We start from the raw sequence: 27,500 nt of genomic DNA, 5'->3' as shown, positions 1-27,500 counted from the left end.
TTGTTCAAACGCGTGTAGAATTTTACTGTGATTGTTTAACCCAATATGTCATAACGGTGAAATTCTGGTTCATCAATGAAATACATGAAGTCAAACGTCTTTCAGTGTCCCCTTAAAATTAACCCGAATCCCAGAATAAAAAACGGGAATTGAAGAGAGAAAAAAAAAAGAAAATCTAGAAATATCCATTTAGAAAACGGTTGGATTCCAAGTTGTTTGAGTACGAAGAGGATCGGATCATTATATCACGTACCCTTATCCCCCCCGGCCGGTCGGATGTCCTCCCAGCTGACCGTGTTATCCAGGGTTGCCGATGTTAACGACAGTTACGTATCGCATTGTCTTGACCCCAGACGGATTTTTAAGATTCCAAACGTCACTAGATATGTTTATTTTGGGAATGTGTAATTACCTTTATGAATTAATATATGTATATATATATATATATATATATATATATATATATATATATATTTTTTTTTTTTTTTTTTTTTTTTTTTATACTTTGTCGCTGTCTCCCGCGTTTGCGAGGTAGCGCAAGGAAACAGACGAAAGAAATGGCCCAACCCCCCCCCCCCCCCATACACATGTACATACACACGTCCACACACGCAAATATACATACCTACACAGCTTTCCATGGTTTACCCCAGACGCTTCACATGCCTTGATTCAATCCACTGACAGCACGTCAAACTCTGTATACCACATCGCTCCAATTCACTCTATTTCTTGCCCTCCTTTCACCCTCCTGCATGTTCAGGCCCCGATCACACAAAATCTTTTTCACTCCATCTTTCCACCTCCAATTTGGTCTCCCTCTTCTCCTCGTTCCCTCCACCTCCGACACATATATCCTCTTGGTCAATCTCTCCTCACTCATTCTCTCCATGTGCCCAAACCATTTCAAAACACCCTCTTCTGCTCTCTCAACCACGCTCATTTTATTTCCACACATCTCTCTTACCCTTACGTTACTTACTCGATCAAACCACCTCACACCACACATTGTCCTCAAACATCTCATTTCCAGCACATCCATCCTCCTGCGCACATCTCTATCCATAGCCCACGCCTCGCAACCATACAACATTGTTGGAACCACTATTCCCTCAAACATACCCATTTTTGCTTTCCGAGATAATGTTCTCGACTTCCACACATTTTTCAAGGCTCCCAAAATTTTCGCCCCCTCCCCCACCCTATGATCCACTTCCGCTTCCATGGTTCCATCCGCTGACAGATCCACTCCCAGATATCTAAAACACTTCACTTCCTCCAGTTTTTCTCCATTCAAACTCACCTCCCAATTGACTTGACCCTCACCCCTACTGTACCTAATAACCTTGCTCTTATTCACATTTACTCTCAACTTTCTTCTTCCACACACTTTAAGGCCGAATAGTAAATTAGTGTCAGGTTAATGAACATTCGTTACATGATCGTAAAGAAATACTCCAAAATGATTTCCACGTTTACTTAAATGATACTCAGTAGGTGTTGACACTCACTGTACTACCCACACATGTGGTCACACACACACACACACACACACACACACACACACACACACACACACACATAATCATTAAATCTATCAGCTGAACCTTGAAATTTGGCAGGAATCATTCAGTTATTTCCCCTCGTGTCTTGATCATAGGTAGGCACACAGCCCATCACAGGCGGGTTACCTGCCTCTCTCTCTCTCTCTCTCTCTCTCTCTCTCTCTCTCTCTCTCTCTCTCTCTCTCTCTCTCTCTCTCTCTCTCTCTCTCTCATGATGGCTCACGTTATATTTTAACGAGTGGAACGTAACGAATCGTCCGGGTTATGAATGACGAGCGAAGGAAAAGCAAGCATGAATATGTACATGTGTATATGTATATATGTATGTATATGTGTGTATATGTTGATATGCATATGTATGAATATGGGCGTTTGTGTGTGTGTATATATATATATATATATATATATATATATATATATGTATATGTATATATATATATATATATATATATATATATATATATATATATATATATATATATATATATATATATATGTGTGTGTGTGTGTGTGTATGAGTGGATGTGCCATTCCTCATCTGTTTCCTAGCGCTACCTTGCTGACGCGGGAAAGAGCGATTAAGCATAACAGAATTGAACTCGTATTTTTTCATGGACTCTGAAGGTATGATACACCATTTCACAAACTGTAATGTTATGATAAATTATTTTCGTCCATGAGCTGTTAATGAATACGCCATTCAAGATTTATTCATGAACCATGAATAATTAATGAAATACGCGCATTCGTGTGAGAATTTCCCATCTCATTCATTTCATACATCGTAACCATAATGTTTTTTTTTTTTTTTTTTTTGTATAGACTGATCATTCAAAGATTTTAACACAGTGGTCCAGAGATACGGAAAAAAAAAAAGGGTATTACGGTTCTTAATCTTATCCGGCCGTCCGTTCGTCCGTCTCGGCATCCGAACGCCTCCGGGGCTGTCGGACAGGTTCGGTAGGAGATACGGAGCCGGTAAAAGATCCGGAATGAATGAGAGGAGGAGACAAGTGAGTTACGGCAGAGCAGGAGGTGGTGGTGGTGAGCCAGCCCCACGAACCTCACGGAAGATAAGATTAAGCTGGTGGCGAAGCTTGACCAGGTGCGCTCAAGCTTGAGAAGGGCTTCAGCACTCAGGGTGAACTGATTCTGACAGTGTCTCGATGATGGAAGACATAAAGCTTGATATTAAGCTGGTGGCGAAGCTTGACCAGGTGCGCTCAAGCTTGGGGAGGGCTTCAGCACTCAGGATGAGCTGATTCTGACAGTGTCTCGATAATGGAAGACATAAAGCTTGATATTAAGCTGGTGGCGAAGCTTGACCAGGTGCGCTCAAGCTTGAGAAGGGCCTCAGCACTCAGGGTGAGCTGATTCTGACAGTGTCTCGATGATGGAAGACATAAAGCTTGATATTAAGCTGGTGGCGAAGCTTGACCAGGTGCGCTCAAGCTTGAGAAGGGCCTCAGCACTCAGGATGAGCTGATTCTGACAGTGTCTCGATGATGGAAGACATAAAGCTTGATATTAAGCTGGTGGCGAAGCTTGACCAGGTGCGCTCAAGCTTGAGAAGGGCCTCAGCACTCAGGATGAGCTGATTCTGACAGTGTCTCGATGATGGAAGACATAAAGCTTGATATTAAGCTGGTGGCGAAGCTTGACCAGGTGCGCTCAAGCTTGAGAAGGGCTTCAGCACTCAGGATGAGCTGATTCTGACAGTGTCTCGATGATGGAAGACATAAAGCTTGATATTAAGCTGGGGAGAAAAAAAAGATATCGATTTACATAAGCATCATTTTGTACGTAGATATGTGTGTGTGTGTGTGTGTGTGTGTGTGTGTGTGTGTGTGTGTGTGTGTGTGTGCATTACCCCGTGTTCAGCATGATTGTCCAAGATATGTAAACTTGTAAACACGACGGCACCACACGCTGAACACTAACGTTAGACAGCACGACCCTCACATAGAACACGGTGTGTGGCACGACCCCCCACATAGAACACGGTGTGTGGCACGACCCCTCTCCACATACAACACGGTGTGTGCCACGACCCCCCTCCACATAGAACACGGTGTGTGGCACGACCCCCCCATAGAACACGGTGTGTGGCACGACCCCCCTCCCCCACATAGAACACGGTGTGTGGCACGACCCCTCTCCACATACAACACGGTGTGTGCCACGACCCCCCTCCACATAGAACACGGTGTGTGGCACGACCCCCCTCCACATAGAACACGGTGAGTGGCACGACCCCCCTCCACATAGAACACGGTGTGTGCCACGACCCCCCTCCACATAGAACACGGTGAGTGGCACGACCCCCTTCCACATAGAACACGGTGTGTGGCACGACCCCCCTCCCCTACATAGAACACGGTGTGTGGCACGACCCCCCCTCCACATAGAACACGATGTGTGGCACGACCCCCCTCCACATAGAACACGGTGTGTGGCACGACCCCCCTCCCCTACATAGAACACGGTGTGTGGCACGACCCCCCTCCACATAGAACACGGTGTGTGGCACGACCCCCCTCCACATAGAACACGGTGTGTGGCACGACCCCCCTCCACAGAGAACACGGTGTGTGCCACGACCCCCCTCCACAGAGAACACGGTGTGTGGCACGACCCCCCTCCACATAGAACACGGTGTGTGGCACGACCTCCCTCCACATAGAACACGGTGTGTGGCACGACCCCCCTCCACATAGAACACGGTGTGTGGCACGACCCCCCTCCACATAGAACACGGTGTGTGGCACGACCCCCCTCCACATAGATCACGGTGTGTGGCACGACCCCTCTCCACATAGAACACGGTGTGTGGCACGACCCCCCTCCCCATAGAACACGGTGTGTGGCACGACCCCCACATAGAACACGGTGTGTGGCACGACCCCCCTCCACATAGAACACGGTGTGTGGCACGACCCCTCTCCACATAGAACACGGTGTGTGGCACGACCCTCACACAGAACACGGTGTGTGGCACGACCCCCGTGAGTATAATGTTTACCTTTGACCCGCCCGAGCCTCTTGAAAGTAGTGTGAGGTCAGAGAGCGCGCGTGCCCCGTACGCCGAGGGAGAGGGGAAGAGAGAGAGAGAGAGAGTCAGTGCTTCGCCAGACGCGTAAGTCAAGATAGCACCTCCGAGATGCCCCAGATAACCGTGGCAGGCGAGAGTACGAGCACCAGCCTCGTTTGTCTCACGCCCCGAGAGAAGCCATTGTTTGTGAAGCCCCATTATCATCCCCCCACCCCTCACCACCCATGCCCAGCACCTCTCTCTCTCTCTCTCTCTCTCTCTCTCTCTCTCTCTCTCTCTCTCTCTCTCTCTCCATCTGCAGACGTCTTCGGCAGCAGGTGGGCCTCTCTCTCTCTCTCTCTCTCTCTCTCTCTCTCTCTCTCTCTCTCTCTCTCTCTCTCTCTCTCTCTCTCTCTCTCTCCCTCCCTCCCTTCCCCCCGTCCCACCAGTGACTACTCCCCCAAACAAAGGTCTGAAATTAAAGTTAGGAGTAATTTTTAAAGATCTCGTCGACTATAGCAGAAGACAGAGAAACACCAACACAAAAATGGCAACAATCACAATTCCTTTGTAGAGAATTTGCATCGTCCGCGATGAAACTTGAGATTATATATATATATATATATATATATATATATATATATATATATATATATATATATATATATATATATATGTGTGTGTGTGTGTGAGTGTGTTGGAAAGGATCACAATTTTGCGCGTGATCAAGATATGCCTGTGAGTCCACGGGGAAAATGAAACACGAAAAGTTCCCAAGTGCACTTTCGTGTAATAATCACATCATCAGGGGAGACACAAGAGAGAAATATAACAGTCAGTTGATATACATCGAAGAGACGAAGCTAGGACGCCATTTGGTTAACATGCGATTGTCTCCCCTGATGATGTGATTATTACCCCAAAATGCGCTTGGGAACTTATCGTGTTTCATTTTCCCCGTGGACTCACAGGAATATATATATATATATATATATATATATATATTCCTGATAACAAACTGGAGGGAGGTTGCCGAAGTTCTTCCCCCCAAATCCCCCAACTTCCCCCCCCCCCCCCCCACACACACACACACGAAAGAATCAAGGAATAAACAGGGAGGGAGGGAGGGAGTCGAGCAGGGGGCCCTTTGTCGTGTCAAAGGAAAGCAAAACAGCTCGGGCGGGATCGACTTTTTGTGAGTTAAGAAAAGGGAGGAGAGAGAGAGAGAGAGTTGGTCGACCAAACAGGGTTAGTTAACGTGGACGAGACGTGGTGTTTGGCTCCCTGTCAAAGTTGAACTTCCCTGTAATCCGTCTTGTTTATTCTGCCTGTAATCTGAAGTGGTTTATTCTGCCTATAATCTGAAGTGGTTTATTCTGCCTATAATCTGAAGTGGTTTATTCTGCCTATAGTCTGACGTGTTTATTCTGCTTGTAGTCTGACGTGTTTATTCTGCTTGTAGTCTGACGTGTTTATTCTGCTTGTAGTCTGACGTGTTTATTCTGTCTATAGTCTGACGTGTTTATTCTGCCTGTAATCTGTTTATTCTGCCTGTAGTCTGACGTGTTTATTCTGTCTGTAGTCTGACGTGTTTATTCTGCCTGTAATCTGTTTATTCTGCCTGTAGTCTGACGTGTTTATTCTGCCTGTTATGTGGTGTGTTTATTCAGCCTATACCTGTTAATTCTGCCTGTAATCTGACCTGTTTATTCTGCCCGTAAGCTATGTCTGCAACGTGCTTGTCATGTACGTAGTTTAATCTGTCTTCATCTAACTTCCAGATAATTCTTGGACATTATATATAACACTTGTTTTATGTTCTCACGTAATCCTGTCATTAAATTCCAATGCAGCATTTTCATTCAATGAATATCGATATATCTAAAAATTCCTTTGTTCCTTCTTTTTATTTGTGTCAGTGTATATTTTTTTTTTTCTTTTCCACTGTGTTAGCATTAAACCTGTTCACTGTGAATTATAACGTGATGTGATTATTTTACATAGAAATTATGATGTATCTTGGCAGTTATTTTGTTGGCTAGTCTGCTATGTAAATTGTGTCATAGTATTTTCTCCTTATTAAACTGTCATAATATTTTCTCTTTATTAATTGTCATAGTATTTTCTCTTTATATTAACCGTCATAGTATTTTCTCTCTATTGATTGTGTCACAGTATTTTCTCTGTTAGATCTTTATTAAGTCTTTTATCATCATTTTCTCAATTTCATCGTCTCGTTCACCACCTGTTCCTTCCATTTTATGAGACTTGGACCAAAGGAGGGAATGACGCTGTATAAAATGGTAAATGATACAGGAGGAGCCGTTAGAAAATGAGGGTGACTCTTTTAAATACAAAATTGCAACGCATTGTCACACTCCCCCCCGTTAATATTTATGAGTGGAGAATATATGAGTTAAGTGAATGTCCGGGATATATACTGATTTTATATATATATATATATATATATATATATATATATATATATATATATATATATATATATATATATATATATATATATTCCTAAGTGTCCACGGGGAAAATGAAACACGAAAAGTTCCCAAGTGCACTTTCGTGTAATAATCACATCATCAGGGGAGACACAAGAGAGAAATATAACAGTCAGTTGATATACATCGAAGAGACGAAGCTAGGACGCCATTTGGCGTGTGTGTGTGTGTAAGTTTTCATATAATTGTTAAGTGTAAGTCTTAGTGGATCTCCGTGCCATATGGCTTAAGTCAATCTCCACAACACACGTAAGTTATGGCCAGCCTTCGTGTATGTAATTGTCGAGATTGGATGATTAGAAGTAATTATTAGATCTTCACTTTCAGATATAGACTCTGAAAAATTGATACGCTGAAATAAGAATAATCTTAACACAATAAGGAAATTGCCGGTAATAATGATAATAGTAATAATAATTAAAATAATCATAATAATAATGATTATGATAATATTAATGATAATAATAATGATGATAATAATAATAATATTGATAATAATTATAATAATGATAATGTATTTCATGGAATTGATTGCATCATAGGTCCAAAATACGTACGTAATGGGTATGAAATACGGGATTCACAGATTAGAATTCGCACAGATTACATAAAGACTTTCAATTTAACTCTTTCGAAACATTTTTGCATATTTGATGTTTTCACTCACTCGTGGGAAAAAAAAAAAAAAAAAAATGCTGATTAGGTGATGAAATATATTAAAAGTGTCGTCATTTGCATACACGCTGGTACCCTCCAATGGCCATTCTTCAAACCCATGAGCACGACGGTACGACCCTCCCCCCCTTAAAGCATGCTGGTACGACCAGATGGAGGTCATCATCACGACCCCTTGACGCTCATTGAGTCGTGTTAAGGGCCAGGCCGTCATACCCAAGGGTCGTCCCGCTGTGCTCAAAGGTCGTGCCTTCTTGATCAAGGGGTCGTGCCGTCTTGCTCAAGGGGTCGTGTTCAAGGGGTCTTGCCGCCGTGCTCAGGGGTCGTACCGCCGTGCTCAAGGGGTCGTACCGCCGTGCTCAAGAGTCATACCGCCGTGCTCAAGGGGTCGTACCGCCGTGCTCAAAGAGAGAGGAGTTGGGTAAGAGAGTCAATAAGAGAGGCGGTGTTTTTTTTTTTTTGTTTTGTTTTTTGAGAAATATTATGAGCGTTGCAAGAACATGTTTGTCGTTGTTGTGGTCGTGGTGGAGGGAGCGGGTCGTTTCCAGCCTGCGGTGTGGGGCCAGGCCTTTGCTGGTTCTGTCGTGCACCTTGCTCAGCAGTCGACCGCAGCCAGGAACAATTAACTGGATCTGTCGTTTCCCTAAATTCGTGAGTGTCTCACCGGAATTCCAGAATCCCATTTCCCGTTTTCTCTTAAGTTAGGAAGAAAAAGAAAAAGGAATAATTCTTGTTTGTTTCTTCCTCCTCTCCTCTCCTCCTCCTCCCTCCACGTCATTCTGAAACGATATGTAAATTAACCTTCTGTCACCCATTTCATATTGAAATGGACATCCCCTCCAGGTTCCACTCACATAATCTATAATAATAGTATAGAGAATAAAAATGTGTATAGAAGGACAAACGTTTTAAAAGGATTTCCGAAGAAAAGGGAAGGAAAGAGAAAAAAAAATATGATAAAAAAAAAAGAAGTGTTCGTAGGAAGAAATTGCGTGACTTTGGAAAACACGATGAGACCTTTTTACCGTGGGCAACAACTTGGAGGAAGATCGGGACATAATGTGCCTTGCCAAGCACATGTAAAGTCCTCGTGTAATATATCTGGGAAATGTTTGGGAGGAGGGAGGGCGTCGCGTCCCGTCCCTTTCCCTTCCCCTTTCCCACGCCGCAGGACAGGAACCATCTGCTGGAGGGGTTTCAGCGAAGACTTCATTCTCAGGCGATGAATGGCGGTGGAGCTGCAGCATCCCATCTGTTTATGTGTGTGTGAGAAAGGGAGGGGGTTGGTTTGGGATGGGGGGAGAGAGAGAGAGAGAGAGAAGGTATTTCCCGTGGGCGTGGGAGAGAAGGAAGGGGAGAGGCGTGGTGGAATAGTGAGTATCTCGGCCCGCCCGCGCCACAGGTTCCAAGAGGGCGTTGGGGGGGGGGGTTGTCGGGTGTCCCCAGACTAAGGAGGAAGTGGGTTTTGGGAAGGATGTGGTGCTTATTAAGTGGAGGCCCTGAACGGGGTGAGTGAGAATGGGAGAGAGAGGAGAGCTTTACCTCAGACGTGTCCTGGGAGAGTGAGGGAGAGATGTTATTATACCATAGCTCTCGCCTGTGTTTACCCACCACCTCAATCCATGTATATATATATATATATATATATATATGTATATATATATATATATATATATATATATATATATATATATATATATATATATATATATATATATGTTTGTCTGTGTATGTGTCCTCGCTCGCTCACACATCCACTCAATTGTTAAGTTTAAAGTACCGAAACCACAGCTCCCTATACTTAGCCCCACAGACCATTCTGTACTCCCCCCTCCCCCCCAAGGCTGCCTCATATGCCCTGGTTCAGCCCATCCATAATATCTCGTCGCCCCTTGTAATCTGGGCACCGACTCGCTCTATCCCATGCACGCCTCACACCCCCTTGCACGCTCAGGTCCCGATCGCTCAAAACATCTAACACACACACACACACACACACACACTCACACACTCAGACGCTTCTCCATTCTTCCACCAGAGCCGTGTCATCAGCAAACAGTCACTCCAGCTGCTCTGACAGTACAGAAAAACAAGAAGACTTACGACATTAACAGTGAAAAATCACAAGCCAGTGGGATTAACTCCACATACAGGCGTCGGAACGCTGTACATTGTACCACTTTGAATACCTCCAGTACATTACCTTGTCACAGGATGTGTATGTGTACGTGTATGTGTGCGTCATGCATTCTGTACTTCCCACTTAATAACCCACCTTTCCAGACGCGCGTGGCTTCCATACTTTCCAGATGGGTCTTCCATGCTGTACTATGCTTTCCTGTTAGTTTCCCATGCTGTTCCATGCTTTCCAGATATGTCCTCCATGCTGGACTAAGCTTTCCAGTTAGGTTTTCCATGCTTTCCAGATGTCTTCCATGCTGTACTATGCTTTCCAGTTAGGTTTCCTATGCTGTACTAAGCTTTCCAGTTAGGCTTTCCATGCTGTACTAAGCTTTCCAGTTAGGCTTTCCATGCTGTACTAAGCTTTCCAGTTAGGCTTTCCATGCTGTACTAAGCTTTCCAGTTAGGCTTTCCAAGCTTTCCAGTGAGGCTTTCCATGCTGTACTAAGCTTTCCAGTTAGGCTTTCCATGCTGTAACTAAGCTTTCCAGTTAGGCTTTCCATGCTGTAACTAAGCTTTCCAGTTAGGCTTTCCATGCTGTAACTAAGCTTTCCAGTTAGGCTTTCCATGCTTTCCAGATGTCTTCCATGCTGTACTAAGCTTTCCAGTTAGGCTTTCCATGCTGTACTAAGCTTTCCAGTTAGGCTTTCCATGCTGTACTAAGCTTTCCAGTTAGGCTTTCCATGCTGTAACTAAGCTTTCCAGTTAGGCTTTCCATGCTTTCCAGATGTCTTCCATGCTGTACTAAGCTTTCCAGTGAGGCTTTCCATGCTGTAACTAAGCTTTCCAGTTAGGCTTTCCATGCTTTCCAGATGTCTTCCATGCTGTACTAAGCTTTCCAGTTAGGCTTTCCATGCTGTAACTAAGCTTTCCAGTTAGGCTTTCCATGCTGTACTAAGCTTTCCAGTTAGGCTTTCCATGCTGTACTAAGCTTTCCAGTGAGGCTTTCCATGCTGTACTATGCTTTCCAGTTAGGCTTTCCATGCTGTACTAAGCTTTCCAGTGAGGCTTTCCATGCTGTACTAAGCTTTCCAGTGAGGCTTTCCATGCTGTACTAAGCTTTCCAGTTAGGCTTTCCATGCTGTACTAAGCTTTCCAGTTAGGCTTTCCATGCTGTACTAAGCTTTCCAGTGAGGCTTTCCATGCTGTACTAAGCTTTCCAGTGAGGCTTTCCATGCTGTACTAAGCTTTCCAGTGAGGCTTTCCATGCTGTACTAAGCTTTCCAGTGAGGCTTTCCATGCTGTACTAAGCTTTCCAGTGAGGCTTTCCATGCTGTACTAAGCTTTCCAGTTAGGCTTTCCATGCTTTCCAGATGTCTTCCATGCTGTACTAAGCTTTCCAGTGAGGCTTTCCATGCTGTACTAAGCTTTCCAGTTAGGCTTTCCATGCTGTACTAAGCTTTCCAGTTAGGCTTTCCATGCTGTACTAAGCTTTCCAGTTAGGCTTTCCATGCTGTACTAAGCTTTCCAGTTAGGCTTTCCAGATGTCTTCCATGCTGTACTAAGCTTTCCAGTTAGGCTTTCCATGCTTTCCAGATGTCTTCCATGCTGTACTAAGCTTTCCAGTTAGGCTTTCCATGCTTTCCAGATGTCTTCCATGCTGTACTAAGCTTTCCAGTTAGGCTTTCCATGCTGAACTAAGCTTTCCAGTTAGGCTTTCCATGCTTTCCAGATGGGTCCTCCATGCTGTACTATGCTTTCCAGTTAGGTTTTCCATGCTTTCCAGATGTCTTCCATGCTGTACTATGCTTTCCAGTTAGATTTCCCATGCTTTCCAGATGTCTTCCATGCTGTACTAAGCTTTCCAGTTAGGCTTTCCATGCTGTACTAAGCTTTCCAGTTAGGCTTTCCATGCTGTACTAAGCTTTCCAGTTAGGCTTTCCATGCTGTACTAAGCTTTCCAGTTAGGCTTTCCATGCTGTACTAAGCTTTCCAGTTAGGCTTTCCATGCTGTACTAAGCTTTCCAGTGAGGCTTTCCATGCTGTACTAAGCTTTCCAGTTAGGCTTTCCATGCTGTACTAAGCTTTCCAGTTAGGCTTTCCATGCTGTAACTAAGCTTTCCAGTGAGGCTTTCCATGCTGTAACTAAGCTTTCCAGTTAGGCTTTCCATGCTTTCCAGATGTCTTCCATGCTGTACTAAGCTTTCCAGTTAGGCTTTCCATGCTGTACTAAGCTTTCCAGTTAGGCTTTCCATGCTGAACTAAGCTTTCCAGTTAGGCTTTCCATGCTTTCCAGATGTCTTCCATGCTGTACTAAGCTTTCCAGTTAGGCTTTCCATGCTTTCCAGATGTCTTCCATGCTGTACTAAGCTTTCCAGTTAGGCTTTCCATGCTGTACTAAGCTTTCCAGTTAGGCTTTCCATGCTTTCCAGATGTCTTCCATGCTGTACTAAGCTTTCCAGTTAGGCTTTCCATGCTGTACTAAGCTTTCCAGTTAGGCTTTCCATGCTTTCCAGATGTCTTCCATGCTGTAATATGCTTTCCAGTTAGGTTTCCCATGCTGTACTAAGCTTTCCAGTTAGGCTTTGCATGCTGAACTAAGCTTTCCAGTTAGGCTTTCCATGCTTTCCAGATGTCTTCCATGCTGTACTAAGCTTTCCAGTTAGGCTTTCCATGCTGTACTAAGCTTTCCAGTTAGGCTTTCCATGCTTTCCAGATGTCTTCCATGCTGTACTAAGCTTTCCAGTTAGGCTTTCCATGCTGTACTAAGCTTTCCAGTTAGGCTTTCCATGCTGTAACTAAGCTTTCCAGTTAGGCTTTCCATGCTGTACTAAGCTTTCCAGTTAGGCTTTCCATGCTGTACTAAGCTTTCCAGTTAGGCTTTCCATGCTGTACTAAGCTTTCCAGTTAGGCTTTCCATGCTTTCCAGATGTCTTCCATGCTGTACTAAGCTTTCCAGTTAGGCTTTCCATGCTGTACTAAGCTTTCCAGTTAGGCTTTCCATGCTTTCCAGATGTCTTCCATGCTGTACTAAGCTTTCCAGTTAGGCTTTCCATGCTGTACTAAGCTTTCCAGTTAGGCTTTCCATGCTTTCCAGATGTCTTCCATGCTGTACTAAGCTTTCCAGTTAGGCTTTCCATGCTGTACTAAGCTTTCCAGTTAGGCTTTCCATGCTGTACTAAGCTTTCCAGTTAGGCTTTCCATGCTGTACTAAGCTTTCCAGTTAGGCTTTCCATGCTGTACTAAGCTTTCCAGTTAGGCTTTCCATGCTGTAACTAAGCTTTCCAGTTAGGCTTTCCATGCTTTCCAGATGTCTTCCATGCTGTACTAAGCTTTCCAGTTAGGCTTTCCATGCTTTCCAGATGGGTCTTCCATGCTGTACTAAGCTTTCCAGTGAGGCTTTCCATGCTGTACTAAGCTTTCCAGTTAGGCTTTCCATGCTGTACTAAGCTTTCCAGTTAGGCTTTCCATGCTGTACTAAGCTTTCCAGTTAGGCTTTCCATGCTGTACTAAGCTTTCCAGTTAGGCTTTCCATGCTGTACTAAGCTTTCCAGTTAGGCTTTCCATGCTGTACTAAGCTTTCCAGTTAGGCTTTCCATGCTGTACTAAGCTTTCCAGTTAGGCTTTCCATGCTGTACTAAGCTTTCCAGTTAGGCTTTCCATGCTGTACTAAGCTTTCCAGTTAGGCTTTCCATGCTGTAACTAAGCTTTCCAGTTAGGCTTTCCATGCTTTCCAGATGTCTTCCATGCTGTACTAAGCTTTCCAGTTAGGCTTTCCATGCTGTACTACCCGCGCCCCCCTCCACCCCCCACCGTCCGTGTCTACACCCCATTCTTCCCTCCACAGTGCCTGGCCCGCGCCTCCTCCCACTCATTCCCATCACAGTCCCTTCCCACCCCACCGGGCCCCACTGACACCGATCCCACTCCAAACCCCCCCACCCCCCCCCCGAAAAAAAAAGTCCCACTCGGGGACCATGTAGCGCACTTTCCGCACCCCACTCCGCCCATCCCTCTCCCACTCCATTACCCTCCCCAACTCAGTCCGACCCCATTTCTCCCTCCCTCTCATTTCCTACCCTACTTTTCCCCCCTTCCCCCTTCCTTCCCTTAAAGCCCTCCCATGGCTTCTTTACGAAGTTTGTATATATCGTCGACCGTCTGGGGATCTGGCTAACCGGACCCCCAACTGATGTCCCCTGATCTATCTCCGCCGGCAGACGAAGGAAGAGGAGGGAGGAGGAAGGGCGCTTCTTCACCCCCTTTCATGGGAGAGGGTGGGGGTGGTGTGTGTCAGAGGCCCCTCGCCCCTGGAGACTCAGTCGGTGGGGAGAGGGGAGGTGAGGGGAAGGAAGGGGGTGGTGGTGTTTCCTCTCCTTTTGATGTCTCCCGCGCGTCTTTGGCATTTCCTTCCTAACCCTTTTATCATCATATCTTAACCCTTACCTCCCACTTCCTCCAGTCCCTCCTGAAATTTCGAGTCTCTCGTTTTCTTTCCCCCCCTCTGTCTCTCTCTCCGCTTCCCGTCTTCATATGTTCTCTTCACTTTCCATCCCCTTTTCTCACATTTTTCCCCCATTCTATTTTACGTTTATATGTTCACTCCCTCTCATTGCTTTTTCCTCCCTCTTTTATCGTATATCTTTCTCTTTGTCGCCTTAAACCTTTCCGTATATTATTTATTTTCTTTTTCATGTCCTTTTTCTCTATTTTTGGCATGGTCTTCCCCCACTCCACCACCGTCTTACTCACCGTTTTCTCCATTCTTTCTGCTCTGTATTTTCATTTTCTTTCCCCCACATTCTAATGTCCCTTTAATCATAGACTAAAAGTGTCCATTTAAATTCTTTACCGACGGTCTTACTCCCTCCGTTCTCTTTACCAATAATTAAGTCTTTCATTTCTTGTTATATGTTCTCTCCATTACGTAAATCCCACGTTCAATCAGTGAGTTCTATATCTCCCAAGGCCCCCCCCCCCCCATCACTAGAGTCCCTCTACCACCTCCAATGTCCCATCACTTAGGTTCACGTCCCATCACCTGCACCCCATCAATATGTCCTCCCCCCTCCCTGCCATTGACCTCACATCACGGATGCAGACGGGGTCTGATGTGTTTCATTTCTCGTGGGTTCTCTCCTGAGTTGGAAGAAATGTATGGCGTCTCATTACTTCTTGCCTTGTTAAGTCACTTATTCCCATCACCCCAATATATATATATATATATATATATATATATATATATATATATATATATATATATATATATATATATATATATATTCCAGTAAGTCCACGGGGAAATGAAACACGATGTTCCCAAGTGCACTTTCGTGTATTGATCACGTCATGAAGAACGAAATATAAGTCAGATATATACAACGAATATATATATATATATATATATATATATATATATATATATATATATATATATATATATACTTTCTTTACACAAATATACCTTACTGTTTTAATCACAAATAAAACCAGTAAATATATTTGCATCAGTTGGACCTGACAAATAAATTGTATTAATCCCGTGCTTCACCTCTCGCTATGAGGTTTTAATCCTGTATTTAAACAAGAGAAAAAAAAAAATCTTATTTTTCCACGAGGATGCAAGAGTAAGGATAAACAAATGAAAATCGCTGTGTGTGTGTGATTGTACTCTGCGCATGTCGTGTTGTAAGGGTCGTACCGTGGCGTTCGTTAGGTCGTACTGTTATGGTTAATATGGTCGTATTGTGGTACTTCAGGGTTCGTCATGTGTCCAGCTGGTCATACCTCCTGTTTTATCACCTCCGCCTCTTTATTTTTCGAGATGTTTTCAACCTTTGGCTGCAGAGGATTATTATTGTTGTTATTTTTATTATTATTATTATTATTATTATTATTATTATTATTATTATTATTATTATTATTATTAATACTATTACTATTATTATAATTGTTATTAATATTATTATTATTATTGTTATTATTATTATTATTATTATTATTATTATTATTATTATTATCATCGTTGTTATTGTCATTATTATTACTATTATTATTATTATTATTATTATTATTATTATTATTATTATTATCGTTGTTATTGTCATTATTATTATTATTATTATTATTATTATTATTATCATTATTATTATTATTATTATTATTATTATTATTATTATTATTATTATCATCATTATTTGGCACGTTGTCCCCTTCTGTATTGTAGTCACTTGCCCCTAAAATGAAATTGGTTTGCCTTCAATACAAATTACTTGTTCCAACGCATTTTTACGCGATCCCTTCCCTCCTCCAGTGTGGCATAATACGGAGGTGTACGCAGGGGGAAGCGCGTTCAGACATTAACGGTTTCTCTCCAAAAATTTCAAATGTGTTCAGTGTCTTTTCTTTATAACTTTATTCATTACTTTATTTAAGGTGGTTCTTTCACGGTCCTATCCCAGTCTCTCTCGGTACAGTGTCAAAGGTTTTCGTTTGACGTATCGTACAATTGGTTTTTTTTCTGGGGGGATCTAACTCAGGGTTGTCTAGCTGCTTGGGGGGTTATTAAGACCCACAACCACATTCGAAATATCTTGAGCATCATCTTCAGGTGTTCAGGTGTGTAGTTCTTCCCCCTCTCGTATCTCCCTCACTGTGGCCATCTGCCCATTAGGTCGGGTCTCCAAACACCTGAGCCCTGATTAGTTTGTATACATATTTTTTTTGCACTCATTTTCTCTTGTTTTTTTTTTTTCTTTCACTTGAGGTTGTCTTTGATTAGGGCATGAGTCACCCTTGCCATATATATATATATATATATATATATATATATATATATATATATATATATATACACGATTAATGAGATATTTGGATTTATCTATTCAAATTAGAGTCCAAAAAAAATGTTATCCTATTTCTAAGTATAAGATTAAAAAGTGAATTTTGGATACATGAAGGTTTTCACCGAGGTCAACTCGTTAGCAGAAATAATATATGAGATCTTACATTCTTTTCGGCCGGAGGTCATATATCATACGGGGGCCTGGCGAGGCCATTGGGGCCCGGCGGTTGGGGGGGGGGGGCTCGCCGCCACTTTAATACAAATAAATGCGAAGGACAAAGTTTTCATTACGGGAGAAAGAAATTAATAGGAAGGATCTGGGGAGAAGACATATCTTGTGTGGTGCAGCTAGGGGAAGGGGGGTACTCTGTTGGTGCCAGGGTGTGGGTGGCGCTGTCCCCCCCCACACCACCCAACTCTCTCTTGGATGGGGTGTACGGAAGGGGGGGGGCGAGGTTATGTTCAACAAGTCAGAAATGTTACTGAGTTTGTGTGTGTATGTGTGTGTGTGTGTGTGGATGGGGGGTAGGTGTAGTACGTTGGTAACGTTGGACAAATGTGTACATAACGTAAGTTGATGTGTACGCCACTACACTTATGTGTTATATTTACGTGTGTTCGTATACATAGATATGTGTGTGTGTGTGTGTGTGTGTTTAGCGTATGATTGTATGTACACGTATATGTGTATTTGTCCGTATGGTGAACTGTATCATCCACATCCCGTCATTTGTTATGCAAATAATATCAGATAAACACAGCAATACAACTCTCTCTCTCTCTCTCTCTCTCTCTCTCTCTCTCTCTCTCTCTCTCTCTCTCTCTCTCTCTCTCTCTCTCTCTCTCTCTCTCTCTCCCCGACACACACACACACACACACATTTTCCTCTCATTCCTATTACGTTCGATACCGGGGGAAAAAAGCTTTCAGAAATGTCGAAGAAAGACCAAAGTTGTCATTTTACGCCTCGTTTTGCGGTAATTCCAAACCCATAAAAGATACAAAGAATTTGAATCCGTTCTGACGACGGGGCATCGGAGGTCTGGAAACCCCCACTTGGCACAAGTCATTTCAAACGTCCTCTGCAGTTCTTCGTGGCAATAATTCTCTCTCTCTCTCTCTCTCTCTCTCTCTCTCTCTCTCTCTCTCTCTCTCTCTCTCTCTCTCTCTCTCTCTCTCTCTCCTCCAACACGCTCCCGGGCCTCCGTGGTGTAGCGGTTAGCGTTGCCGACCACGCTTCTGTACGGGCTACCCCCTGGGGGTCGGTCGGACGTGCATTGGGTTCGAATCCTGGGCCTGTGGCATTAGGCGCAACCTCGCAACCCTGCAACCCACCCACGACCTCTGAGGTTGGTCACTTACTGCACCTGAGGAAGCCGAAAAAAGAGACAGTATGAAAAGGTCCAGACGAAGGGCAAGAAAGATGGTGGGAGAGTGAAGAGAGACGGAGTGAATGGGAGGGGGCACAGGAGCCTTGAATATCTGCTCACCGTGGAAGAGAGAAGAGTGATGGGTGATAAAGTGGACATTGAACAATGCTTCGAAAGATATATATATATATATATATGGTGGGCAGAGCAACCAGAGGACATAACGCGAAATTAACCAGGAGAATTTTTAAAAAGGGATATGTATATATATATATATTATATATATATATATATATATATATATATATATATATATATATATATATATATATATTATATATATATATATGTACAACCCCCTCCCTGTACAGGGCAAATAGACGTAATTACGCACATACATACATACATACACCAGAAAATCGGAAGGGAAAATAGTATCGTAATAAAAGAAATGTATACAGAATCGAAATGGCTTATCGGGCCACGGCTCTATGACGTAAGCAGAGGTGGGCAGAATTCCCCAGGTGGGTGTCCACTTTGGATGTTATACACACACACACACACAGTATTTTACACCAGAGAATGAGTTTGCCAACACCACCACAGCGTTACGGGGAGTTCAGACATGTAACATGTAAACTACATGTGAAATCAAACTCTGGAGTATTTTACCCTTAAAGAGAAGTTATGTAATACGTTTCGTATTGAGTACCCCGCAACTCTCCCGTCTAAAAAGAAAGAAAATTCCCCGCCGTTAATTAGATTTATATGAACTTAATTTGATCAGGAATAATTAGATCTGCCATTAGTCAAACATGTTAAGCTGTCCATGAAGACATCGTGCATATCGAAGGGTCGTGAACACCCTGGTAATTTAACGTCCTTATAATATAATATATATAATATATATTATAAAAAAATTTATATATAAAATATATATATATATATTATGTATATACAACAAAAACTACATATATATTATCCCTGGGAATAGGGGAAAGAATACTTCCCACGTATTCCCTCGTGTCGTAAAGGCGACAAAAGGGGGCAGCGGGGGCTGAAATCCTCCCCTCCGTTTTTTTTTAAAATTTTTCCAAAAAGATGAAAGAAAGGGGGGCCGGGTGGGGATTTTCCCTCAGGGGCCCCAGCCCTCTGTTTTTACGCTACCTTGTTAACGCGGGAAATGGCGAATATTTGAAAGAAAGATATATGTGTTATATATATAAATATATATAAATATATATATTAAAATTTTATTATATATATATATAAAATAATAAAATATAAATATAACTGACCCCACAGAAGCCATAGGAAAACCTGCCTAACTTCCTGAGCCCCAGAGAGAGGTAAAGTTATTTCCCACGTCACTTTTTTTTTTTCCGGGATTCAATAGGGTCCCATCGCACTTCGACTGCCCCCCTGTAAAGAATTGTTAAATGGCTGCCATATTGGCTCTTGCCACAGCGTAAAGCGTTTTCTCCCTTTTATTTTCTCTTAAGTTATTTACGTTAACAGAGGTTTGCTATATTCTTTTAATGAATATTATTTTATACGTAGACTATGGCAACATTTGGTTGGTGAGTGATGTTGTCTTGTGTGTGTATTTTTCGTTCTTGATTTTTTGTCGGCATTCCCGGATATTTTCCCACTTATGTCTATATTTTTTTCGACAGTTGTTTTGTCTTTTTCATAATGTTTTGTTTGGAAAAAAGCCGCACGGTGGGTGCTGTTCGTCTGCAGCCGCGACGTTGTGTGGTGTGTTTTGTGGTTCTGTGTGCTTTCGTCCCGTCCGGTTTTTTTGTTTTCGTTCATTGAATGCATCATTTTTTTTTTAAACACGTATTTCTTTCGCTTTTGCTCTGCCATCTACCGAGTGGTCAAACTCCCAGTGTTCACACCTCTATCCAGGGGGGTCTATCGTCCCATGACAATTTTCCAGGGTTGTCTATCGTCCCAGTGTATCAGCACCATCTATCCAGGAGTGTGTCTATCTCCCCCTGTACATAAATAACCAATGTGTATCGTCCCATTTACAGACTACCAGGGGTTTTGCTATCGTCCCATCTATTGACTCGTGTATTAATCATTCAATTAACGTAATTCTACATTAATGCAGTCCATTTCCCACCACCATTGTTGCATGGGGGAATTAGAACGACCCTTTCCATATTTTTTTAAACCCTTGACACAACGTACAAAAATATAGTTTACATACAAAACACATACACATACACATCAACCCCTGCCCAACACGAAAGCCCGCGGGTACATGGTAACATACACCACATCATAAACCGTCCATACGTTCGTAAAAAACGTGCTTTTTCGTGGATGATTTCGTATTAGGAAGCAAATAAAACTTGCAGGAAAGCGGGAAAATATTCCTTATTTGGGACGAAGGGAAAAACTTTAAACATTCCCTGCAAAAAAAATTTTTTTTCCCCTCCCCCAGAATATTATTATTACCACCTGAAAAAACATAAAATTTTCTGTTTCAAACATATTTTACCAACTCGCGTTTACAGGAAAAAGTAAATCAAATATAAGCGTGAGGGAAAAGCCAACATTGAAAAAGTTGTCAAGAAAAAATAGACTGGGGAGCCAACATTGGAAAATTAGAATCAAATGAAATAGACTGAGGACCAACATTGAAAAATTTGAATCAAGATGAAAAGACGGGGAGCCAACATGTGAAAAAGTTAGAATCAAGATGATATAGACGTGAGGAACCAACATGTGGAAAAAGTTAGAATCAATATGATATAGACGTGAGGAGCCAACATGTGAAAAAGTTAGAATCGAGTTTAAAGCGTGGGGACCAAACTTGAAAAAGTTAGAATCAAATGATATAGACGTGAGGAGCCAACATGTGAAAAAGTTAGAATCAAATGTATAAAAGAGGACCAACAGGGGAAAAATTTAGAATCATATGATAAACGGAGACCAACATGTAAAAAGTTAGAATCATATGAATAGGGGAGGACCAACATTAAAAAGTTAAATCAAATATATAGACGGAGGACCCAAACAGGGGGAAAAGTTAAAACAAAAGATTGCGGAGGGCCAAAATGGGGGAAAAGTTAAATCAAGAGATATAGACGGAGGGCCAAAGGAAAAGTTAGAATCAAGATGATATAGACGTGAGGAGCCAACATGTGAAAAAGTAAATAAAGGGATTAACGGGGGGCCAAAATAACTTTTAATGTTTACATAGTCAGTAGGACACTGTTGCCATGTTCGTGGTCACTTTAAATGTGCACTAAAACTTTTTAAAATGTTTCGTCTCCATTACCATTACTAATTTAATTGATGGTATGACTGTTTAACTGCGCTTAGCTCATTTGATAGACAACATTGTCATATCAATTAGACCTGCACTGAAATGTTTCCGTGAAAAGGTACTGAAATCATCTAAGTTTGATCTTTCTGTTGTACGATTGAAAATCCAAAAAAAAAAAAGGTATGATGTTCAGTGAAAACGTCGTTAGAAAAAGTATAGGATGTGAAAATTATGAGTTTCACCTATGTTTTTGGTCAAAGGGAACCCTCCCTCTCTTCACCCCCCCGTCTGGGTCCTTGCCCCTTTTCCCATCCCTCGCGGTGTTCCTCTCCCCTCTCTCTCCTCTTCCTCCCCCTCTCCTCTCTCTCCCCCCCCACTCTTTCCTTCCCCCTTTCCATCCCTCGCGTTTTGCTTCTCTCTCTCTCTCTCTCTCCTCTTCCCTCTCCTTTCCTCCTCCCTCCCTCCCCCTCCTCCATCCCCCACCTTCCTCCCCCCCCCACCCCCACGTCCTTTCCCCCACCATCCCCCGGGTTTCCCCCCTCTCTCCCCCCTCCCCCAACCCCCCTCCCCCTTTTCCTCACTCCCCCCCCTCTCTCCCCAACCCCCACGTCTGTCCGGTCCTTTTCCACCCCCGCGGGTTGCTTCCTCCCCCTCCCCCCCCCTCCTTCATCCCCTCCTTTTTCTCTCCTCTCTCCTCCCCTCTCCTATTTACATTTAAATACCCCGCACCCCCTTATATTGGTCTCCTTGTATGCCCCAAATCCCCCAGGGTTGACTTTGCGCCGCTCTGTCTCCCCCCCCACCTTTGGGGAGACCCCTTGCACGAGGATTGACCGTTATAATACCCCTTTTTCTTTCCTTATCAGTTAAGCAGGGAGTTTCCCGGGGGATGGGGGCAAAAAGAGCACCCCCAACAACTCACAGTGCTGTAAAGACATTAAATGGTGTGGGGGGAAACTTTTCCCCCCTGTTTTAAAGTCCAAAGAAAGAGCAAGGGATAAAAAGGGTCTTTTTATCCACTAAGGCTCAGTTATCCTGGGGTTTAAAACCTTTCCTTTTTTTCCCATAAATTTCATAGACTTATTACCGTTCCTTTTTCCCCAAAATGTTTAACCCAAAAACCCTACCATTTCCTTTTTCCCCGGAAAGAATGTGCATAAGCAAAGCCATTCCTTGTTCCCCCAGATGAATGTGTACAGTAGACTAACGTACCATTCCTTGTTCCCCCAGATGAATGTGGTACAGTAACAACGTACACGTCCTCATTGTCCCCAGATGAATGTGGTACAGTAGACTAGCGTACATTCCTTGTTCCCCCAATGAATGTGGTACAGTAACTACTACCATTCCTGTTCCCCAAGATGAATTGTGGTACAGTAGACAAACGTACCATACTCTGTTCCTCTCTCCCAGATTGAATGTGGTACAAAAAGACAGACTAACGTAACCGTTTCCTTTTCCCAACCGAGATGAATGTGCGAACCGTATAGACTACCGTACCGTTCCTGTTCCCCGCAGATGAATTGATGCAGTAAGAGACAAAACGAACGTTCCATGTACCCCAAGAATGGGCAGTAATAGACTAACTAACCGTTTCTTGTTCCCCAGATAATGTGGCAGTATAGACCTAACGTACCGTTCCTTGTTCCCCCAGATGAATGTTGGTACAAGTAGACTAACGTACCGTCCCCTTTGTTCCCCCAGAACGAATGTGGGTACAGAAGACTAGCGGAACACATTTTCTTGTTCCCCCAGATGAATGTGTACAGTAGACTAACGGTACAAATCCTTGTCCCCCAGAATTATTTACCGTAGACTACGTACCATTTCCTGAGTATCCCAGATGAATGTGGTAACAGAGACTAACGTACAATCCTTGTTCCCCGATGAATGTGGTACATAGACAAACGTACCAAATTCCTTTGTTCCCCCCGATTAATAGCAGTATAGACAACGTACCGATCCTTTTCCCCAGATCGAATGTGGCAGTATAGACTAACGAAACCGTCGTGTTCTTGTTCCCCCAGATGAATGTGGCAGTATAGACTAACGTATAAACCGTTTCCTTGATATCCCAGAAGATGTGGTACAGTAAGACTAACGAACCATTCCTTGTTCCCCCCAGATTGAAATGTGGCAGTATAAGACTAACCGAACCGTGCCTTGTTCCCCCCAATTAATGTGGCAGTATAGACTAAAACGTACGTTCCTTGTTCCCGCCAGATGAATGTGGTACAGTATACTAACGAAGCCCTTCCTTTGTTCCCGCCAGATGAATGTGGCAGTATAGACTAAACGGTACCGTTCCTTGTCCCCCAGATAATGTGGATACATAACTAACGTACCATTCCTTGTTCCCCCAGATGAATGTGGCAGTATAGACTAACGTACCGTTCCTTTTCCCCCAGATGAATGTGGCAGTATAGACTAACGTACCGTTCCTTGTTCCCCCAGATGAATGTGGTACAGTAGACTAACGTACCGTTCCTTGTTCCCCCAGATGAATGTGTTACCGTAGACTAACGTACCGTTCCTTGTTCCCCGGACAGATGTGGTTCATCACGCTGGGGTACACGATTCTGGTGGTCACCTTCTTGGCCATGACCTGGGCCTACCTGGCAGGTGCAGCGCAGGTCGCCCAGAACACCCACATTACCAAGTGAGTATCCTGGTGGGGTATATACATACGGGTATACCAAGTGAGTATACTGGTAGGGTATATACACGCGGGTATACCAAGTGAGTATCCTGGTAGGGTATATACACGCGGGTATACCAAGTGAGTATCCTGGTAGGGTATATATACGCGGGTATACCAAGTGAGTATCCTGGTAGGGTATATACACGCGGGTATACCAAGTGAGTATCCTGGTAGGGTATATACACGCGGGTATACCAGTGAGTATCCTGGTAGGGTATATACACGCGGGTATACCAAGTGAGTATCCTGGTAGGGTATATACACGCGGGTATACCATGAGTAATCCTGGTAGGGTAAATACACGCGGGTATAACCAAGTGAGTATCCTGGTAGGGTATATACACGCGGGTATACCAAGTGAGTATCCTGGTAGGGTATATACACGCGGGTATACCAAGTGAGTATCCTGGTAGGGTATATACACGCGGGTATACCAAGTGAGTATCCTGGTAGGGTATATACACGCGGGTATACCAAGTGAGTATCCTGGTAGGGTATATACACGCGGGTATACCAAGTGAGTATCCTGGTAGGGTATATACACGCGGGTATACCAAGTGAGTATCCTGGTAGGGTATATATACGCGGGTATACCAAGTGAGTATCCTGGTGGGGTATATACACACGGGTATACCAAGTGAGTATCCTGGTAGGGTATATACACACGGGTATACCAAGTGAGTATCCTGGTAGGGTATATACACGCGGGTATACCAAGTGAGTATCCTGGTAGGGTATATATACGCGGGTATACCAAGTGAGTATCCTGGTAGGGTATATATACGCGGGTATACCAAGTGAGTATCCTGGTGGGGTATATACACGCGGGTATACCAAGTGAGTATCCTGGTAGGGTATATACACGCGGGTATACCAAGTGAGTATCCTGGTAGGGTATATATACGCGGGTATACCAAGTGAGTATCCTGGTGGGGTATATATACGTGGGTATACCAAGTGAGTATCCTGGTAGGGTATATACACGCGGGTATACCAAGTGAGTATCCTGGTAGGGTATATACACGCGGGTATACCAAGTGAGTATCCTGGTGGGGTATATACACGCGGGTATACCAAGTGAGTATCCTGGTAGGGTATATACACGCGGGTATACCAAGTGAGTATCCTGGTAGGGTATATACACGCGGGTATACCAAGTGAGTATCCTGGTAGGGTATATACACGCGGGTATACCAAGTGAGTATCCTGGTAGGGTATATACACGCGGGTATACCAAGTGAGTATCCTGGTGGGGTATATACACGCGGGTATACCAAGTGAGTATCCTGGTAGGGTATATACACGCGGGTATACCAAGTGAGTATCCTGGTAGGGTATATACACGCGGGTATACCAAGTGAGTATCCTGGTAGGGTATATACACGCGGGTATACCAAGTGAGTATCCTGGTGGGGTATATACACGCGGGTATACCAAGTGAGTATCCTGGTAGGGTATATACACGCGGGTATACCAAGTGAGTATCCTGGTGGGGTATATATACGCGGGTATACCAAGTGAGTATCCTGGTGGGGTATATACACGCGGGTATACCAAGTGAGTATCCTGGTAGGGTATATACACGCGGGTATACCAAGTGAGTATCCTGGTAGGGTATATATACGCGGGTATACCAAGTGAGTATCCTGGTGGGGTATATATACGCGGGTATACCAAGTGAGTATCCTGGTGGGGTATATATATACGGGTATACCAAGTGAGTATCCTGGTAGGGTATATACATGCGGGTATACCAAGTGAGTATCCTGGTGGGGTATATACACGCGGGTATACCAAGTGAGTATCCTGGTAGGGTATATACACGCGGGTATACCAAGTGAGTATCCTGGTAGGGTATATATACGGATATACCAAGTGAGTATCCTGGTAGGGTATATACACGCGGGTATACCAAGTGAGTATCCTGGTAGGGTATATACACGCGGGTATACCAAGTGAGTATCCTGGTGGGGTATATACACGCGGGTATACCAAGTGAGTATCCTGGTGGGGTATATACACGCGGGTATACCAAGTGAGTATCCTGGTGGGGTATATATGTACGGGTATACCAAGTGAGTATCCTGGTAGGGTATATACACGCGGGTATACCAAGTGAGTATCCTGGTGGGGTATATATACGCGGGTATACCAAGTGAGTATCCTGGTGGGGTATATACACGCGGGTATACCAAGTGAGTATCCTGGTAGGGTATATACACGCGGGTATACCAAGTGAGTATCCTGGTGGGGTATATATGTACGGGTATACCAAGTGAGTATCCTGGTGGGGTATATATACGTGGGTATACCAAGTGAGTATCCTGGTAGGGTATATACACGCGGGTATACCAAGTGAGTATCCTGGTGGGGTATATATGTACGGGCATACCAAGTGAGTATCCTGGTGGGGTATATATACGGGTATACCAAGTGAGTATCCTGGTGGGGTATATATACGTGGGTATACCAAGTGAGTATCCTGGTGGGGTATATACACGCGGGTATACCAAGTGAGTATCCTGGTGGGGTATATACACGCGGGTATACCAAGTGAGTATCCTGGTGGGGTATATATATACGGGTATACCAAGTGAGTATCCTGGTAGGGTATATACATGCGGGTATACCAAGTGAGTATCCTGGTGGGATATATACATGCGGGTATACCAAGTGAGTATCCTGATAGGGTATATACACGCGGGTATACCAAGTGAGTATCCTGGTAGGGTATATATACGCGGGTATACCAAGTGAGTATCCTGGTAGGGTATATACACGCGGGTATACCAAGTGAGTATCCTGGTGGGGTATATATATACGGGTATACCAAGTGAGTATACTGGTGGGGTATATATACGGGTATACCAAGTGAGTATCCTGGTGGGGTATATACACGTGGGTATACCAAGTAAGTATCCTGGTGGGGTATATACACGCGGGTATACCAAGTGAGTATCCTGGTGGGGTATATACACCCGGGTATACCAAGTGAGTATCCTGGTGGGGTATATACACGCGGGTATACTAGTGGGGATATATCCGGTGTACCAGGGGTATGCTTAGGGAGTCTATCAGGGGGTATGCTTTGGGAGAGGTATGTCAAGGGGTGGACTCAGGGGGAGATATACGAAGGGGGTATACAAGGGGATGTGTTTCTAGGAGTGTACTAGAGGAGTTAAATTAGGAGATATACTAAGTTAGGCATATCAGGGTGCTCTACTTGGAGAGGTATGTCGTAGGATATACTAGGGGACGTGTATCAGGGACATTAGGGAAAGTATATCAGGTGTATGATATGCGATGTTTACCAGGGATTTATTAAGGGGTGTGTCATGTAGTACGCTAGGGAGACGTCTGTTATGGGTACTCTAGGAATGTATATCAGGCGATATA

At 43.7% G+C, this 27,500-nt stretch overlaps 1 protein-coding gene across 1 annotated transcript in view; it reads left to right on the top strand.

The window, feature by feature from the left end:
• Positions 1–27,500, top strand: part of LOC139754338 (chaoptin-like) — a 364,266-nt gene that overhangs the window by 285,411 nt on the left and 51,355 nt on the right. Inside the window, exon 2 of the mRNA XM_071671683.1 lies at positions 23,953–24,062. Within this exon, the coding sequence (XP_071527784.1) occupies positions 23,953–24,062 (110 nt within the window). The remainder of the gene's footprint in view (positions 1–23,952; positions 24,063–27,500) is intronic.

This window comes from Panulirus ornatus, chromosome 2, assembly GCF_036320965.1.
Source record: "Panulirus ornatus isolate Po-2019 chromosome 2, ASM3632096v1, whole genome shotgun sequence".
In the NCBI taxonomy this organism is placed as follows: domain Eukaryota; kingdom Metazoa; phylum Arthropoda; class Malacostraca; order Decapoda; family Palinuridae; genus Panulirus; species Panulirus ornatus.
The sequence above is the reverse complement of the archived record's forward strand: the minus strand, read 5'-3'. Positions and strand labels throughout refer to the sequence as shown.